General features: G+C 31.9%; 1 protein-coding gene across 2 annotated transcripts in view; it reads left to right on the forward strand.

Moving 5' to 3' along the window:
- Nucleotides 1–14,050, forward strand: part of LOC126878872 (Y-box factor homolog) — a 233,541-nt gene that overhangs the window by 203,261 nt on the left and 16,230 nt on the right. The window contains exon 5 of one of the 2 annotated variants that reach the window (XM_050641769.1): nucleotides 9,669–9,701. The exons of the other annotated variant lie outside the window; for it this stretch is intronic. Within the exon in view, the coding sequence (XP_050497726.1) occupies nucleotides 9,669–9,701 (33 nt within the window). The remainder of the gene's footprint in view (nucleotides 1–9,668; nucleotides 9,702–14,050) is intronic. 2 annotated transcript variants of the gene reach the window in all.

The raw sequence follows: 14,050 nt of genomic DNA on the forward strand, positions 1-14,050 counted from the left end.
GCGTAAATTTTTTAGCTGGGGTCGGATTTATGAGGACTTTTTAGATTTCATTTATGATGGTATTTTGAACAATCCTGCCAATTTTCAGCTTGATGGTAATTATTGTAACCTCACTCCTATTTTTGAGTCTAACTAGACCGGTCTAAAACGAATTATTTTCATGTGTTTTCTATAGAAAATAACAACTATTCTTTGTGTAATACAGTACGTAAATCATTCAGCTGGACATAGGGAACATACATTGTATATTTAGATACATAAATACATACATTGCATTATATTGAGATTATTGTGACAACGAGCTCACTTGAGACAATATGGTTAAAGGTTGTATCTGAAAGATTTACGTACTGTATACAAATACAAATTTACAAAGTACAATATTATACTTTTCATATTTGTCATCACTTGCCATCATACTCAAGTATGAAGTTCTAATTTCAAGGTTTATGTTGACTAGTGGTAATTAAATTTATGTAACACAATGACATGTATAATATACAGGGTGGGCCAAAGAAAACGGTCCACTTCGATAACACAGACCTACAGTGTTTTTGGTGCCAAAGTGTTGAGAGCTGATTTTAGGTATATTTGGGGTGCTGATTCCAGCTATTATGCATTAAAATACGAATATGCTGACATGGATATACTAAATTGGAATAAATATCACACAATTAGAAAAAAAAAGTATATTTTAAGGCATTTAACTACAATAAAACCCTTTGTACAATAAAACAGATATACAATTAGTTTTGAGAAAAAACTAACAAAATAGAAAAAAAACTTTGACATAACGAAAGTTTCTCTTGCGCGATTTCCTGGAATGGACTTTTAAACAGTCTCTCTTCAGACTCCAGCAAAAACCTGCCATCATACGGGTGTCCCATATTCCTTGGTACCGGTCCTCCATGGTTTTTATGTCTTGGTGAAATCTATCACCTTGCTCACTTGTGTCACCTAAGTTTTCAGGGAAACGGTCCAGGTGGCTGTGAAGATAGTAGACTTTGATGCTTATATTACATCCGTAATTGGAAATTATTCAGCAAACAATTTACCAGCTCAGCATAGTTTTCACTTTTGTGATTTCCCAGAAAATTTTTCAGTGTCCACAAGAAAGCCAAGCTTTTTTTTCCACCTCATTCATTGACCCCACAAATGCCGTATCCTTTGTAAGAAGTCTCATCTGTGGTCCATCAAAGAAACCAGCTTTAAGTTTTTCCGTACTTATCTGGGGCAGCTTCCTTCCTATGTAGGCGAAGCATGGTAAATTAGAATAAGTGCCTTAACGAATTGCTTCATTAGGCCTAGCTTAATATGGAGGGGTGGTAAGATTATTTTCTCTCGTTCGACTAAAGAGTGGGCAATAATGTTCTTTCTTGCATAAATAAGGCATAATACATTGAGAACAACAAATATACCGAGGAAGAAGTTTAATTAACAATGTATATTCCTTTGAATAACATATTCTTCATTATCTGACATATTAAAACTACTAATTTCGGAATGTGCCATATCCATAAAACTAGAGCTAATATAAAAAACGGAATCCATATTTCTATTTATCGCCCCTAATATAATAAAAATCAGCTTAAAGATTCACGGCACCAAAACAAAATTTTTTTTCTGTAGGCCTGTGTAATTGGCAGTAGTTATTAGATTTTAAGGAAATGCCGAAACAGGTCGATTTTGTTGAAAGTGGGACACATTTTATGATACATACATCTGTCATTTGTCAACCCCCTCCCTTCCACGTCCAAAACACCTTATTTTTAAATAGGGAATAGGGGTCGTGTGGTAGCTCATTTGAAAGGGTATTCAATTCTCTATTTAGTAATATAAACATTATCATAATTATTTATACAGGGTGTCCAAAATTTTTTTTTAATTTATGGGCCAATCCATGCCAAGTGGTTGATATATATAATAATAATATAAATTAAGTTGGTTGCTTGACCATTTTTAATATTTTTTATTTTTCTACCTTTTAAACTTCAGTCTATATAGAGTACAAAATTGCATTAATTTTATTTTAAAAAAATTTATTTTGCCGATGACGGCCATTTTTGTTAAAGCGTATCAATCATTTTCTCGGAAAACATGACTTCGCTCTGTAGCCAATATTTTCACTGAGGTTTGTCCTAGAACAATAAATCAAAAACCAAACTTTTTAGAAAAGTATGCTCTAAAAAATCGGCCTACAGCATTATTTAATTTCAAACTACCCTTAAGGCCTTAAATGTACCTCAAAGTTTGAAAAGGTAAGCTGATAAAATTCCATTTTCAGAATTTTTTTAACAGCATAAGGCAAGCCGATCATGGTTTGTAATTTTTTTCTGGAAAAGACATACGTACATACATACATACTTTAAATAAAAAAAGTTTGAGCTCTGAGACTTGAGTACCTAAATGTTTTCAAAAAAAATCTCAAAAATGTAATTTTTTGAAAAATCTCAAAAGTTTGAGCCCTTATATCTGATGGGCACGCATAAAAAAATTTGAAATTTGGCTGAATGTTAGCCCCTAGCAAGTAGAATAAGGAGTAAAAATTTGGAGTTAGACTTACGTCATATAGGAGTACAGAGGTCAAAAATCAAACTGGTCAAAATTTTAGCGTTTGCGGGCAGAGTAATTAAAATTCAAATAAACTATCTAATGAAATAAATTTAACCTATTTTCACCAGATTTCACAACGAACAAAAATTTATACAGTGTGGGCAAAAGAAAAGAGTTCACCTTGATATTTGACAGTTATTAGATTTTAAGGGAATGCCGAAATAGGTCGATCTTTATTTTTAAATTACAATTTTTTATATAATATATTTCATACTAGTGACGTCATCCATCTGGGCGTGATAACGTAATCGATGATTTTTTTAAATGGGAATAGGGGTCGTATGTTATCTCATTTGAAAGTGTGTTTAATTCTCTGTCAGTAATATAAACAATAATATTATTTATACAGGGTGGCCAAATTTTAGGACAAACAATTTTTACTCATTATACTTGCTAGGGGCTAATATTCAGCCGAATTTCAAATTTTTTCTTGCGTGCCCATCAGATATAAGGGTCAAACTTTGAGATTTTTCAAAAAATTAAATTTTTGAGATTTTCTTTGAAAACATTTTTTAGATACCCAAGTCTTAAAGCTCAAACTTTTTTTATTTAAAGTATGTACGTCTTCTGCAGAAAAAATTGCAAACCATTATCGGCTTGTCTTATGCTGTTAAAAAAAATGCTGAAAATGGAATTTTATCAGTTTGTATCTTCAAACTTTGAGGTTCATTTAAGGCCTCAAGGGTAGTTAGAAATTAAAAAATGCTATAGGCCGGTTTTTTGACCATACTTTTCTAAAAAGTTTGGTTTTTGATTTATTCTTCTAGGACAAACCTCAGTGAAAATATTGGCTAAAGAGCGAAGCCATGTTTTCCGTGAAAATGATCGGTACGCTTTAACAAAAATGGCCGTCATCGGCACAATAAGTTTTTTAAAAATAAAATGAACACAATTTTGTACATACTCTCTATAGACTGAAGTTTAAAAGGTAGAAAAATGAAAAATATTAAAAATAGTCAAGCAACCACCTTTGGGCCACTTGCCTTGGATTGACCATAAATTAATTGACAAAAAAAAGAAGGATGTATTTTATTTAAAATACATTTTACTGTTGCCAATAATCAGAAATAAATGTTTATTTCACAAATAAACATTGCTTTTCGCTTAAAGGACCCCGCACAAACCTTATGGAAAATAGGTCCCAGTGGATTTCGTTCATTGGGAAAATACTCCATGGGCACAACTCAATCGTATGAAGGATTTTCAAGATATAGAGGCCCAAACTCGGAAAATTATAAGATTTGCGGGGTATTCCAATTCCGTGAGTTACTGGTTATTTGGCAACTTGTAGAAGTTTGGATCAAGGAAAAGTACTAGTAGTCTATGATTTTTTCCTGGCTATCCAATGGTGACCTTTACTTTGACCTTGACCTTCAACGGACGGCACCTTCTAGAGTTTCGAGGGTTTTCGGCATTTAATTGATATAAACAGATTACTCATGGGTTTTTGGGATCGAACACGAATATGCCATCAGAATTGCCCTCCGGATGACGTGGTGGCCAGGCCGTCTACAAGGGACGTCGTCTTCTAGAGTTTTGATGGTTTTCGGCATTTAATTAATGCAAATGAATTACTGGAGGGTTTTTTGAGGTCGCTAAACACAAATATGCTACCAGAACCGACTCCCGGAGCACCTGGTTTCCAAGGTCAATGAAAGGGGCTCCTGGAGTTTCGAGGGTCTTTGGTACTACATTGATGCAAACGGATTAATTATAGGTTTTTGGGGTTGCTCAACACGAATACGTGATCACATTGTGCCGTAGGCACAATACGGCACAATGTGATTCATGGGTCGGATCTGATAGTGTATGCATGTTCAGCAACCCCAAAACCCTAAGAGTAATCCATTTGATTCCTCCGAAACTCCAGAAGATAACCTGTCTTAGGCACAAGGTGCTCCTGTGTCTGTGCTGATCACGTATTTATGTTCAGCAACCCCAAAAACCTATAACTAATCCGTTTGCATTAATGTAGTACCAAAGACCCTCGAAACTCCAGGTGCCCCTTTCATTGACCTTGGAAATCAGGTGCTCCGGGAGTCGGTTATGGTGGCATATTCGTGTATAGCGACCTCAAAAAACCCTCCAGTAATTCATTTGCATTAATTAAATGCCGAAAACCATCGAAACTCTAGAAGATTACGTCCCTTGCAGAGGCCCTGGCCACCACGTCATCCGGAGGTCAATTCTGATGGCATATTCGTGTTTAGCGATCCCAAAAATCCATAAGTAATCTGTTTATATCAATTGAATGCCGAAAATCCTCGAAACTCTAGAAGATGACGTCCGTTGAAGGTCAAGGTCAAAGTAAAGGTCACCATTGGATAGCCAGGAAAAAATCATAGACTACTAGTACTTTTCCTTGATCCAAACTTCTACAAGTTGCCAAATAACCAGTAGCTCACGGAATTGGAATACCCCGCAAATCTTATAATTTTCCGAGTTTGGGCCTCTATATCTTGAAAATCCTTCATACGATTGAGTTGTGCCCATGAGAACTTTTTATCATAATGCTTCAAAGAGTATTTTCCCAAAGTATGAATGAAATCCACTGGGACCTATTTTCCATAAGGTTTGTGCGGGGTCCTTTAAAAATGTTCAAACTTCCAAGAGGCAGGTGGATGGCGGGAGCTGGCTTGAACATTGAATTTAAGTGAAAAGCAATGTTTATTTGTGAAATAAACATCTATTTCTGTTTTCTGGCAACAGTAAGATGTATTTTAAATAAAATAAACTACATACATTCTTTTTTTTGTCAATTAATTTAATTAAAAAAAATTTGGACACCCTGTATTAATAATTATGATGATGTTTATATTACTGAATAGAGAATTGAATACCCTTTCAAATGAGCTACCACACGACCCCTATTCCCTGTTTAAAAATAAGGTGTTGGGGATGTGGAAGGTAGGGGGTTGACAAATGACACATGTATGTATCGTAAAAATATTTAGAACAAAAATCGACCTGTTTCGGCATTTCCTTAAAACCTAATAACTACTGCCAAATATCGAGGTGGACTCCTTTCTCTGGCCCACCCTGTATATCTGGAATGTACAGATTTTATTTTTTAAACTCTGATCATTGTTCATTAATGTCTCATTTGGTCAGTACATGGTAAATTTTTATGCCCTTTCCACACAAAATAGCATGTTTTTCTTACAATTAATAATTTTTGCAACCATATTGTTTCTCACTGCATTAGATAATTCGATATTAAAGGCTTGAACTGCTTTTGATTCCTTTCCCTTTGTCCATTTCTCTTAATACTAATATGGGATATTTTAAAACAATAAAAAGGCACATCCAAGGCAGCGGCTGTGTTAAATACTTTACACTGAAGCGTTCGGCTGTGCAAAATAAATACATACAAGGATTCGCTAACACCATGAGGATCTATGGATTCTACGAATGGAGTTTGATAACCTTGTTACAATACAAATCTGATAATATAAGTTAGGTGCAACAAAACTGTTGTGACTTTGTATAGTTCTTATGCGATTCGTGGTTTTTTGTTGAAACTATTTTCAATTTTATTTAACCTTGAATTTGATCTAAAATTAAAAAAACTTCTAGTCAACAGGAAAGTCAAACATAATCAGCGTTTGCTGTTTTTCATAAGTAGTCTGGGCTGATTATTGGAGAATAGGCCATTTTTGGGAAAAGTTATTTACCAGCAATTTTATTGCTGGAATCGAATTATAAGATCCTATATATTAATAATATAGGTATGCAAAGTCCTCATAGTGTACTACTATTTTTATAAAGAAAATGGCGCCCGAAAATCGTGTTTTTTTTTAATTATTGCTCTAGAACTCCGAAGATTTTAACTTTACAACAAAAACACTCAAATAAAAATTCACCGTAATTAAATTCTGCATAGAGACGTGTTTTTCCCGATCTGCTCCGACGAAAATTTTCCTCGGAAAATGCGGGTTTTCCCAACAAAATCTTTAATTTTCAAATAAAATTTTAGTAATTATTTACCAATAATTAAATAATTTGGTGACTTAAAAGCCTTCTTGGTTTAGATTTAGATTATAGTTCCAGAAACTGGTGAAAATTAAACGAATATTTTAGCAACAATTCAATTGTTAATTAATAATTTACGGTCGCAATAATAACCAAAATAATTATAATACATTGATCAAACTTTGAAATCTTATAAAGATGAGATGCCTATTTATCATTTTGTCGACAAAATATAAATTTTTTATTTTTTTGCATAATCTTTAAATGTTAAAAAAATAGTTATAAACAAATTAACGTTTCTCAGAAAGTTTTTATTATATTATAATTTTAAAAAATAGCTAAAATGCGCATTTCAAATATCTTGAAAATGAATGCTTTAAAACTTTTTTTCAACCATTTGCAAAAAAGTTATGAAACAGCAAATTAAACATCCGATTACTACGGTGTTAATAATTTTTTTAATTCTTTCAAAGCGTAGAAGTGAGTTTAAAGTACAAGCTAATTATTTATAAAACAATATCGATTATCAGCTTAATGGTTATATTTTAATTAAAGATTATAAATATATTTTTTTGTAATTTACACGCGCGAAAGTAGAATAATACAGTACCGTAGCTACCCGCGCACATACACAACTCGCGCGAGTTTAAGCGTGTCAGTCGCTTCGAGTGAACATTTTATCTCCGGCTGTGTATCAAGCCTACTTTCACGCTAAAAATTACAAAAAAAAGTATTTTTAATCTTTGATTAAAATATAACCATTGCACTAATTTTTGACATTCATTGTGAGTAATTAGATTGTACCATAGACTCACTTTTAAGCTTTGAAACAATTAAAACAAATTATAAACAATGGAGATATCGTATATTTATTTTGCTGTTTCCTAACTTTTTTGCAAATGGTTGGAAATTTTTTTAAAGCATTCATTTTCAAGACCTATGAAATACGCATTTTAAGTATTTTTTAAAATTAGAATATAATAAACAATTTCTAAGAAATGTTAATTTCTTTATAACAATTTTTTTTAAACATTTAAAGATTATGCAAAAAAATGAAAAATTTATATTTTGTCGACAAAATATTAAATAGGCATCACACCTTTATAATCTTTCCAAGTTTGATCAATGTCTCATGATTATTTTGGTTGTTATTGCGACTGTAAATTGTTAATTAACAATTGAATTGTTGCTAAAATATTCGTTTCATTTTAACCGGCTTCTGAATTTATAATCTATACCAAGAAAGCTTTTATTTCACCAAGCTATATAATTATTGATAAATAATTACTGGCCCAAAAAATTTATTTGAAAATTCGAAATTTTGTTGGGAAAACCCACATTTTCCGAGGAAAATTTTCGTCGGAGCAAATCGGGAAAAAAATGCCTCTATGTAGAATTAAATTGGGGTGAATTTTTATTTGAGTATTTTTGGTGTAAAGTTAAAGTCTTTGGAGTTATAGAGCAATAATTAAAAAAAATACGATTTGTCGGCGCCATTTTGTTTATAAAAAAGTAGCACACTATCTGTGGACTTTGCATACCTATATTAATAATATATAGGATCTTATAATTCGATTAAAGCAATAAAATTGCTGGTAAATAATCTTTCTTTGTACTTTACTAATTAGACCAAAACGTATTATAACTATTTTTTTTTCAAAATTTAAAGATTATGCAAAAAAAAGAAAAATTTATATTTTGTCGATAAAATATTGAACAAGCATCTCATCTTTATAATCTTTATAAATTTGATCAAGGTATCATGATTATTTTGGTTATTATTGCGATCGTAATTTGTTAATTAACAATTGAATTATTGCTAAAATATTCGTTTAATTTTCACTGGCTTCTGGAATTACAATCTATACCAAGAAATCTTTGATGTTACTAAGTTATTTAATTATTGATTAATAATTACTTACCTAAAACTTTATTTGAAAATTATAGTTTTTGTTAGGAAAACCCGCATTTTCCGAGGAAAATTTTCGTCGGAGCAAATCGTGAAAAACATATCTCTATGCAGAATTTAATTGCGGTGAATTTTTATTTGGGTGTTTTTGTTGTAAAGTTAAAATCTTCGGAGTTATAGAGCAATAATTGAAAAAAATACGATTTGTCGGCGCCATTTTGTTTATAAAAAAAGTAGCACACTATCTGCGGACTTTGCATACCTATATTATTAATATATAGGATCTTATAATTCGATTAAAGCAATAAAATTGCTGGTAAATAACTTTTCCATGAATTTGGCTAATTAGCCCAGAGTAAAGCTAAATCAGAGCAAAATACTTCTAAGTAATGTGATAAAATTCTTTACACTATTTCTTTCTTCCTTCATATTAGTTTGCAATAACATTTTTAATCTTGCATTGGTTGGTAGCCTGTAATAATGTTAATGGCTCTATTTTATTGAAGTTCAGTAAAAATTCTAATAACTGAAATTTTAACTTAACCTACAGTAAGTAAGTAAGTAAGGAAAATAATTTCTGTAATTTTTTTTACTATTGGGACCGTACAAGTTGCAAAGCGACACCTATTTCTACGCTCTGAACTTTTATTCGCACTTTTAATTGTATTGACCAATTACGTTAGTCCTGGTTGCTGGATAATTGTCAAGGCCATAGCCCAAAAAAAATAAGAAGAAAAAATAAGATTCAGGTTATGCGATGAAAACGTAAACAAGTGTATGTAGTAAATAAAATTAGTTATTAAAATGCAGTACTGCAAGCAAAATACAATTAATTAAATTTACCTTTATATAATAATTGCATATCATATCAATATTGTGGAGCAACATATAATTTTTCTCCTTCAATGACAGTAGATATGAAATGTACGTCAATTTGACAATTTAATTGACAATATGAATTATTTAAGAAAGTTGCAATATTTCTCCGCTATTCGCGCACGATCGTTTCACGTATCCCTTCCAAGTACTTGCACACCGCGAATAATTTATTGTTTCCTTTCAAAGTGGTACAGGAAGAATGCTTTTGAAATATCCACACAAAAAATTATATGTATACACCATTCCGTTCTTAAAATATTTCGCACATTAATCTCACAAACCTTTTTATTTCTAGGTTCCCGAAAAAGCTGTATCTGATAAGACCGAAGTACGTATATATTTATTTATTTATTTATTTACAAACGGGCAAAGCCCAATTACAATTTTATGTTAACTTTTAAACTTTTAGATTACAGAATAATAAGTCTTGCTTCGTTAATGTTTACTAAAACCTGACTCAGGAACTTGCTATAAGTTTGGAAAAGGTCAATGTTAAGGTGCTGGTTTGGCAGTTCTAGTGAGGAAGTTGTTAAGACCATAGTTAGTACGGTGGATTGGGTAATGGAAACTAACTATAGCCCTGGTTGTTCTTAGTGGGACATGAATATTAATTTTTAGAAGAAGCTCTGGAGTTCCAGTTTTTCCATGTAGGGTGTTACAGAATGTGATGACTTCTCACCCTTCTCTTATAACGAGCCGTGATTGGTGCCATATTTAAGATTTTAAGAATATCTGCATCATTGTAGTTGTCTCTATAGACATTAAGAGACAAGATATTAAGTCTATATGCAATTTACTTTAAAAATTTATGTTCAACTAACTGAAGAGATTATTAGTGTGTATTCTTTTTCTCATGATCATCTTTCAGTGCGTCACAGTTTTTCGATTTCTTTCTAACTCATTAAATTGTATGTGACAGAAAAAAACGCACGTCGGGGATTACATTTCGTCGGTGACATTTATAACATTTATTCTAGTTGTCGATAGATGGCGCCATAATAAAAAAAAAATTTTTTTTAATTAGATAATAATATTACAAATATAATCCGTATAATTTATAAGACTACAAATCAAAGAAAATACCATTTTATAAATGCAAGAAACACATTTGATTTGTTTTTATTCCAAATTGAAAATAAAATGTGACAACTGTCAGATTTAACTAAAATGTCATGTTAGTATAAATGTCATAAATGTGTATTATCACGGACTTACCCTTTTTCCTATCATTTGTTACGCACTGAAAAATGCTCATGAAAAGGACAATACTCCATAAAAAGGAGACCATACAAAGGAGGCATACTCAAGATGGGGACGGAACAAGGCACAGTAGAGGGTTTTTAAAGCAGTAATATTTGTGAAGTCCTGTGTGCATCTTCTAATAAAACCAAGCATCTGGAAAGCCTTATTAACAACATTATCCAGATGATGAGAAAGCTGTAAGTTTGTATCAAGGGTGATCCCCAAGTCTTTAAAAAAGGAAGTTCTTTCGATAGTATATTGGCCAATATTGCAGTCAAAAACAATAGTGAGTATACTGTCGAAAAATAATCAGCAAACATGTTCGATATTTCCTCCCCAGAACAACTACGGTTTGTTTTTTAACCAAGAGGAGTGATTCAAATTTACCGCGCTGTATTGCTTGTTTGTAACTGGTCCAACCGCAGGCAAGTTTACTCCACTGTTATAAAATTTTGACACTAATGACATTTATCAAATTTTGATACTAGTGACATTTCATAGGTTAATTAAGTTATATCAGCGATTTTTGTGTTTTCTGTGTTATTCGTTTAATTTTTAGATTGTTAGTCTGCTTTTATATAAAAAGCAGTTGTTTTTGGAACTCTTAATCGACGAATTAATTTAATATAATATTTATGGATTACCGTTGAGGGCCGACTAGATCAACCAAAAAAGAAGATGTATTTTGTTATTATTCTAGTGACTTTCTTGGGTGTGAATCTCTTTTTAGTTTACTCCTCCTGGTTAAAAAATAAACTATAGTCTTATCCAAATATTTAAGTGTATTCAGAAAATTACTGCTTTTCCTTTTATTGTTAACAAATGACCAAAAATATTTTTATGTTAAAGCTAATAGCTGTTTCAGTACAGTGCACATATTGAGCATGAGCATAGCATTCCTGTGTCAGATTTTTGCATTTCTATTATGTTTATCTTGTGTTAATATATAAGACAGACTTCAAATTCAAAAGTCCTTGAGACTGTGTGGCCAAAGCACGTTACGACGTTACATACCTAAATTGCGCAGTTTAATCTCGAAAGTAAAAAACATATTTGTCTTTAGTTTGGCATTCTGATGTCTAGGTGTATATCCAGCATCCATGTTAAGGTCGTTACTTGCGTGATTGATATAATTTTGATAAGAAACAACACAAAAGTGTGAGCCCGATAGTGGCTTGTGTCGATTTTTTAGGTTAGCCATTTATTTTTGTTTTTTGTTGTTTTACCTCCATATCAAGATTATATGATTATTAAGATTAAATGGTAAACTCATGCGAACGAAAGTTTTACTTTTAATATTAACAATATTAATGATGATTAACAATGATTTCTTGATTTAGCAGCTATTTGTCTAATCATAGACAGATAGTAAAAATTGGTAAATCAATTCTTGTTCCTTCAGTGATTCCTCAAGGATCACATCTTGGGCCTCTTCTGTATTTTGGGCCTCATAACATTTTTATAAACGATATTTACGAATAGTCTAAGAGCTAGAGCCGAAAAATCATCGTCATAAGTAATATGGAGTTTCGCATGTGAAATGTGTCTATTGTATATTGATAATTATGACCCCTTTCAGGCTGACACCTCAGTGGATACAGGAAGTAGCAATAAGGGATGAAAGAGGAAAGTTAGTGTAGTCTTTAAAGGTTTTCACCCACTATTTTGTGAAACCTCCATCGATTTGCATGAAAATTGGTGACTAGTTGGAACATACCTCAGGAAATGAAAATGATTTGGTGCCAACTTGCACTTTTACCCTGGGGGGTGGATACCACCCCTTCTCCAAAAATAACCCCACAAATCGATAGAGGGGCAAATTATAAGTAAAATTTGTTATATTCTTTTTCTCATGATCATCTTTCAGTGCGTCACAGTTTTTCGATTTCTTTCTAACGCATTAAATTGTATGTGACAGAAAAAAAGGCACGACCGTGATTACAGACATTTACAACATTTATTCTAGTTATTCTAGTTGTTAATAGATGGCGTCATAATAAAAAAAATAATTTTTTTAATTAGATAATAATATTACACATCTGTATAATTTATAAGACTATACAAATCAAAGAAAATACCATTTTATAAATGCAAGAAACACATTTGATTTGTTTTTATTCCAAATTGAAAATAAAATGTGACAACTGTCAGATTTAACTAAAATGTCATGTTAGAATAAATGTCATAAATGTGTATTATCACGGACTTGCCCTTTTTCCTATCATTTGTTACGCACTGAAAAATGCTCGTGAAAAGGACAATATCATGTTATAAAAATAAATCAATACTTTTTGAGTTATTAAAGATCAATGATTTATCTGTTTAAGAGCACATGCGTGAAGTTACGGATGAGAAAAAGAACATTAATTAATTATTGTATGTTACTAAAATACTAAAATATTATTTTTATATTATTTCGATATTATAAATTTAGCAAAAGTGTATTCGAATATGTCAAATAATGTACCCATTATTGGACACCCCCCAGTTTCTGGACATATTCAGTTTAAAAAAAAATTCAATTAAATATCGAAATAATATAAAAATAATATTTTACTAACATACAATTAATTAACATGTTCTTTTTTTCATCCGTAACTTCATGCATATGCTCTTAAATAGACAAATATTTGAAATAACTCAAAAAGTATTGATTTATTTTAATAACATGATATAACAAATTTTACTTAAAATTTGTCCCTCTATCGTCGATTTGTGGGGTTAATTTTAATAAAATAGTTTTCACCCGCGTGAAGGGGTGGTATTCACCATCAGGGTAAAAGTGCAAGTGGCACCAAATCAGTTTTGTTTCTTGAGGTATGCTCTAACTAGTCACCAATTTTCATGCAAATCGATGGAGGTTTAGCAAAATAGGAGGTGAAAACCTTTAATGACTGCACTAACTTTCCCCTTTAATCCCTTATTGCTACTTCCTGTATCCACTGAGGTGTCAGCCTGAAAGGGGTCATAATTGTCAATATACAATGGACACATTTCACATGAAAAACTCCATATTACTTATGACGATGATTTTTCGGCTCTAGCTCTCTGTCTAGAATGTTTTTCTTCTTTGAGCTGTCTGATTAAATCTCCCAATGACTGTGATAAACCTCAATATGAGTTAATCAATTTGTTGGACTGGTGTACAAGAAATGGGATGAGTCTGAATCCATCTAAATGCAAAGCCATTACGTTTTCTCGATCTATATCCCCAATCAATTTTGAATACAAGATTGGACAGCATTGCCTAGATCCTGTACCTTTCATCAAGGATCTTGGTGTTACTTTGGATGCAACTCTACAACTTTCTGATCACTTAAATAATGTAGTCAACAAGGCATTTCAGATGCTTGGCTTTATCAGAAGAAGCACACAGGATTTTACTGTTATTACTGCCTTAAAAATGCTTTATTGCTCTTGTCCGTCCCCATCTTG

The sequence above is a fragment of the Diabrotica virgifera genome, chromosome 1 (assembly GCF_917563875.1).
Source record: "Diabrotica virgifera virgifera chromosome 1, PGI_DIABVI_V3a".
NCBI classification, from domain to species: domain Eukaryota; kingdom Metazoa; phylum Arthropoda; class Insecta; order Coleoptera; family Chrysomelidae; genus Diabrotica; species Diabrotica virgifera.